General features: G+C 35.2%; 1 protein-coding gene across 8 annotated transcripts in view; it reads left to right on the forward strand.

The window, feature by feature from the left end:
• RASGRP1 (RAS guanyl releasing protein 1) overlaps window positions 1–5,675 on the forward strand; it is a 75,833-nt gene extending 70,158 nt beyond the window's left edge. For all 8 annotated transcript variants that reach the window (XM_070272188.1, XM_070272190.1, XM_070272196.1 and 5 more), the window contains one exon: window positions 3,059–5,675. In XM_070272188.1, the coding sequence (XP_070128289.1) occupies window positions 3,059–3,193 (135 nt within the window). In that variant the 3' untranslated portion in view covers window positions 3,194–5,675. The remainder of the gene's footprint in view (window positions 1–3,058) is intronic.
• Window positions 5,676–6,000: the final 325 nt, after the last annotated feature.

Genomic DNA, 6,000 nt, shown 5'->3' on the forward strand with positions numbered 1-6,000 from the left:
TTGCCAAAACCTGGGGAAGGGAACTGGACATAAAAGTCCAAGAAGATAACAGAATACCTTATTATCTTAATGCAGAAAGACCTTCTCCAAGATACATGATGAAACTGTCAAAATTCAATGATAAAGAAAGAATCTTAAAGGTAGGCAGGAGAAAAAAGAAAGAAACCTCTGAAGAAAGCTCCATTAGGCTATCAGCAGATTTCTCAGCAGAAACTCTACTGGCCAGGAGAGAGCGACATGACATATTCATAGTGCTGGAAGATAAAAACTGCCAGCCAAGAATACTTTACCTAGCAAAGTTATCCTTCAGATATGAAGGAGAAATAAAGGCTTTCCCAGACAAACGAAAACTGAGAGAGTTCACCACTGCCAGACCTGTCTTGTAAGATATGCTCTTCAAGCTGAAATGAAAAAAAATGCTAATTAGTGACAAAAAAGCAAATGAAAGTACATAATACTCTAGCAAAGGTGAAAAACAGAATTACAAAACTGTAACTTCTAGAACGGTGTGTTAACCACTTAATTATAGTATACAGGCTTAAGGAAAGGAGGATTAAAAATAACTAAAGCAACTATAATTTCTCAACAAAATCACAGCATGAAAAGAGTGTAAACTGTGACATCAACAATATAAAAGGAGAGGAGTAAAAGGGTGAAACCTTTATAGGGAAACAAAGATAAGGTGCTATTAGCATGAACAGGACTATTTTATCTATGAGATGTTTTATGTAAGCCACATGGTAACCACAAAGCAAAAATCTAGAATTGTGAAACATAAAAGATGAGGCTCACAACTAGAAGGACCCACAACTAAAATATACAACTATGTACCAGGGGGCTTTGGGGAGAAAAAGAAAAAAATAAATCTTTAAAAAAAAAAAAGGATGACGCTCAACACATCACCATGGAAAAACCAACCCTTTACAAAGGCAAACAGAAACAGAGGGAAGAAGAAACAATGGCGATGAAAAACCAGAGGGCAAAAGACAAGATGGCAGTAGTAAGTCCTTACATATCAATAATCACTCTAAATATAAATGGACTGAATTCACCAATAAAAAGGCACAGAGTGGCTGGATGTATAAAAAAAAAAAAAAAAACAAGACCGAACTATATGCTGCCTACAGGAAACACTTCAGCTCTAAAGACACACATAGGCTCAAAGTGAAGGGATAGAAGAGGGTATTCCATGCAAATAGAAGCTAAAAGAAAGCAGGCATAGCCATACGTTTATCAGACAAAATAGACTTCAAGCCTAAAATGATAACCAGAGAGAAAGAAGGTCATTATATAATGATTAAAGGGTCAATACATCAAGAAGATATAACAATTGTAAATATATACACACCCAACAGGTCTTGGCAATGATTTTTTTGGGAATAACACCAACAGCACAAAAAACAAAAGCAAAATATCAAATGGGGACTACATCCAGAAAAAACTTAAAAGCTTTTGCAGAGCAAAAGAAACAACAAAATGAAAAGGCAACCTACAGAGTGGGAGAAAAATTTTGCATACCATATATCGGATAAAGGGTTAATATCCAAACTATATAAAGAACTCATATAACTCAGTAACAAAAAAACAATCTGATTAAAAAATGGACAGAATTAAATAGACATTTTTCAAAAGAAGACATACAAATGGCCAACAGGTACATGAAAAGATGCTCAGTATCACTCATCAGGGAAACGCAAATCAAAACCACAATGAGTTATCACCTCACACCTGTTAGAATAGCCATCATCAAGAAAACAAGAGATACATGTTGGCGAAGACATGGAGAAAAGTGCACTGTTGTGCACTGTTGCTGGGATTATAAATTAGTGCAGCCACTATGGCAAACAGTATGGAGGTTCCTCAAAAAATTAAAAATAGAAATATCATGATCCAGCAATTCCACTTCTGGGTATTTATCCAAAAAAACCAAAAACACTAACTCAAAGAGATACACACATCCTGCAGCATTATTCACAATAGCCAAGATATGGAAACAACCTAAGCATCCATCAGCAGATGAATGGATAAAGAAAATGTGGTACATATACACAATGGGATATTATTCAGCCATGAGAAAAGAGGACATCCTGCTCATGGATGGACTGTGAGCACATTACGCTAGTGAGATAAGTCAGGCAGAGAAAGACAAGTACTCTATGATATCATTTATATGTGGAATTTTAAAAAGCCAAATTTGTAAAAACAAAGAGAATGGTGGTTACCAGGCGATGGGGTGTGGGGGGACAGGAGAGATGTTATCTAAGGGTATAAACTTACGAGTGGTAAATAAGCCCTACAGATATAATGCACAGTATATTGAATATAGACAACAATATTGTATTATAATCAAACTTGCTAAGAGACTAGAACTTAATTTTCCTACTACTAAAAAGAAAATTATGTAATATGATAGAAGTGCTAATTATTGGTACAATGGCAAATATATGACTGTATCAAATTAACCTGTTGTACACCTTAAATTTAAAGAATGATAAATGTCAAATATATTTCAATTAAAAAAAAGAACCAGAAGGCCAGAAGTCAACTGCTGTCTCTATAGTTAAATCACTGCAGCTTAGATAACTTAATCCCAGTTTAGGGGGTGGGATAAAATTCTTATCCTTATCAAGAGTCCATTAGTTTTCAATGATTGAGGGAAAAAAACTTAGATTAAATGTTCGATGATATCTCACATTACAGTATTCTGAGTCACTGCTTTCATGCTCAAACCTGACCAGAGACTGTTTCTGCCAAGTTTAGTTAGCCTGCTACACTACATCCAGAGGTTTTGTCATGATCCACCTACCGCCAGGGAACGGTTTATTCTGCCTACTAGCCACTCACATCTTTGATAACAAAAACTAATTGCTGTTTGCACATGCTCATTTGATATTTAACTTATTTTCTATTCAGGGCAAAATAACTGTCTTGAAAATAGTTTCTAATTCCCAGCCACAGTGAATATGAGATGCCAATCAAGTGTAGTACTCCTGATAGTCTAACTGATTTGCTATTCATTACTGCTTTATTAACATACCTCATTCTCTTTTCTCTTTAGGAAATAAATACCCTGAAAGCAGATAATGATGCTCTAAAGATCCAACTGAAATGTGCACAGAAGAAAATAGAAACTCTCCAGCTTGCAAGAAGCAATCATGTCTTAGCTCAGATGGAGCAGGGTGACTGTTCTTAGCCCAGAAACTCAAGGAGCACACACAAGCTGTAGATGAGTCTATCAGAGGTCTCACTTCCTAAACCAGTTAACACAAAGACCCAGGGAACCTTAGATTGACGGGCTTTTTAAAAAGGGTACTTTAAAAAGGAAAAGCTAGTTATTCTTTTTTTTACCTAGAAGATTCCTAATGTGCGGTATTGTTTTTCTCTTCCGGTCAGTTGAATCAAAGGGGAGCAAAGCTCAAGAATACAAAATTTTTGCCATTCATGACACAAACCTTTTTTTTTCCCTGAGACTAATACTAAAAGCATGATAAAAACGTAACTACAGTTTTCTGAGAAGGTGGCTTCTCCTATGTGGCCTGTCCAGTTACTTCTTCCTTAGAATTAAAATCCCTAGAAAATGAATTTGCTTCCTTCCCCAGGTTTTCTGTGAACTGAGGGATTTACTTTGTTCCATCCAAAGCCTGCTTATAATGGAAAAATACCCACATTCTGAAAGTAGATTCACTTCCTAGTCTATATTCCAGCTTTCTTTACGAATCTGGTTCCCACTTCACTACCTCAGATCTAATCAGTTAGCCTTTCCCCCTCCTTCACTACACTCACATACACACAAGGATATCTACCTAGAAGGGAACTTCTAGAGATGTAGCCACAAATTTTGGGGGGCCTATTAAACACAACATCATCCAATTGCAGATCAACTCATGGTTTTAGTCTCACAGTCATAATAAGTAGCCAAATGGAATAGCTGGAAACATGGCTATTACCTACATGACTGGCTAATTAGCTAAAATAAACATAATGCAAACATGATGTTTGCCCTCATATTATCTACAGTGGAGAGAATTAGGAATTTATGGCTTTTTTTAAAAAATAGACTCTGTTTCACTCTTCATGTGCCATCTTTTTTTTTTTAAGTAATTATTTTTGAAGTGAATTTGTGCTTATTCTGTCTTCACTATTATTTAGAAATAAGCTAATCAGATCAGAGGCTTCAATAATAGCTGACAGTGTGTATATATATGTACATATTATGTATATACAGTATCAGGCATGCATGTGGCTTGGAATTTTATTTCCTCCTTTACAAAATGTGGAAGTGAATTAAACAACTTTTAGTCATTCACACAAATTCAGAAATATAAAGTTCACTTTGTTATAAGATGAAATTGCTCACAATGTAAATTGTATTGTTTGGCAAAATCACAAGTTTAATAAGAGTTCTATGAGTTTTCTGTTAAAGAAGGTTCGTGATAAATGGGCTCATTTAGTTGTCAGGGCAACTGTTCACAAACTCCTTTGTCAGACTCTGTTTCTCTAAGAAAAATCATATGATCATTTTCTTTTTGGGGGGAACTTACCTTCCCTGCTTGGAAAGCCTGGAACCAAGCTGTCTTGAAATTCATACACAAGTTGACCAAATGCCAAGAGTATAATCTCAAAATTAAGAGTTCCAAACCTAAAGCTAATAGCACCAAGTCTTCAGCAGAATACAAAGTATATAAAGAGTACAGATTCCTTGGAGGATTCAGACCATTGAAGAAGTTTCTTTGATGAAAGACCAGTTCTCATTTGCGTACCTCCTTGTGCTGAGCTTTAGTGACAAAGCTAGTGACTAGCTTTCAGTTAGTGTTTTAAAGAATCACTTTACACACAGATTTACCCTCGTCTAAATCCAAACTCAGAAATCCCCCCAGAAGGGTTCCTTAGGTCCACCACCAGGTATATGAACTTATAGAAGCACTTTGCTACTTACCTTATATGGAACAAACATGAGTTTATGATAATCTTTAAAATTCATAGTCTCCACTATTATTCTTTTCCTCTGATATAGACCAAAGATGGTACTGCTCAATTTCTTTAAAGACAGTCATGTAACACAAATTTTTTCATTCTCCTAACCCTCCATCCAAAATACAGACTCCAGGTTAGCTTCTCTGTATATAATCTGTAATCTATAAGAATTCAAAAGGTCACAGTCCCCTTAATTAGTCAAATTAACATGCTAGAGGGTCTCAAGCATTCTAGAATTTATCACTGAAATGGATAGGAAGCAACAGTTTCATCACAGGTCTTTACAGTCCAGCAGGAGCCAAAAAGGTAGAGGATGTAAATTAGTCTTGTTTGCGCTGAGCTACATGGGATTAGTGGAATCTACAGAAATAATCTGGAGCACATTTCTGGTTTGTCAAGCCTAGGATACAAATTTTTGTATCTTGTACTACTTGAAATAAGTTTGGGAATCTATTTATCTGCCAAAACAAGGATAAATCTTATTTTGTTAACAGCAATGTCACTTCTCATTTTCTTTGGTAACTGACTTGCCTTTTTACTGACCATTTGTGAATTTCTGTCTAAAGATGTATAATGTAAAAGAACTGCAAGGAAAAAAAACAAATGTACAGGTTGTAAAGGGATTTTTTTTGATACCTAATGTAAGTTTTCTTTGTGTATTATTTATATGATAAAAAACATTAGGACCCCTACAACATAAATGTCTTCTGTTTCTTCTCGTTCATAAATATGTAGAAGCTTCAACTGAATTTTTACTACAATCCACAGCTGAGACCACTTCTCCATTTTGTTAATCAAACTGAGTTTTCCGAAAGGACAAGTAATTATTCAGTGTAAGTTTTTCTAAATCTGTCTATAACATAAAGTAACAGTACAGAAATATTCAACCTTTTCCCATCTTCTTGCATAATGATGTATAGTGATCCCCAAATATTAAGTCTATAAATACTTAACACTGAAGGAGACAAATCTGAGGTTGTCATTTCTCTGAGGCTTTTGTCTTTAATTCCATTGTCTATCTTAGCA

Source organism: Equus caballus, chromosome 1 (genome assembly GCF_041296265.1).
Source record: "Equus caballus isolate H_3958 breed thoroughbred chromosome 1, TB-T2T, whole genome shotgun sequence".
NCBI classification, from domain to species: Eukaryota; Metazoa; Chordata; class Mammalia; order Perissodactyla; family Equidae; genus Equus; species Equus caballus.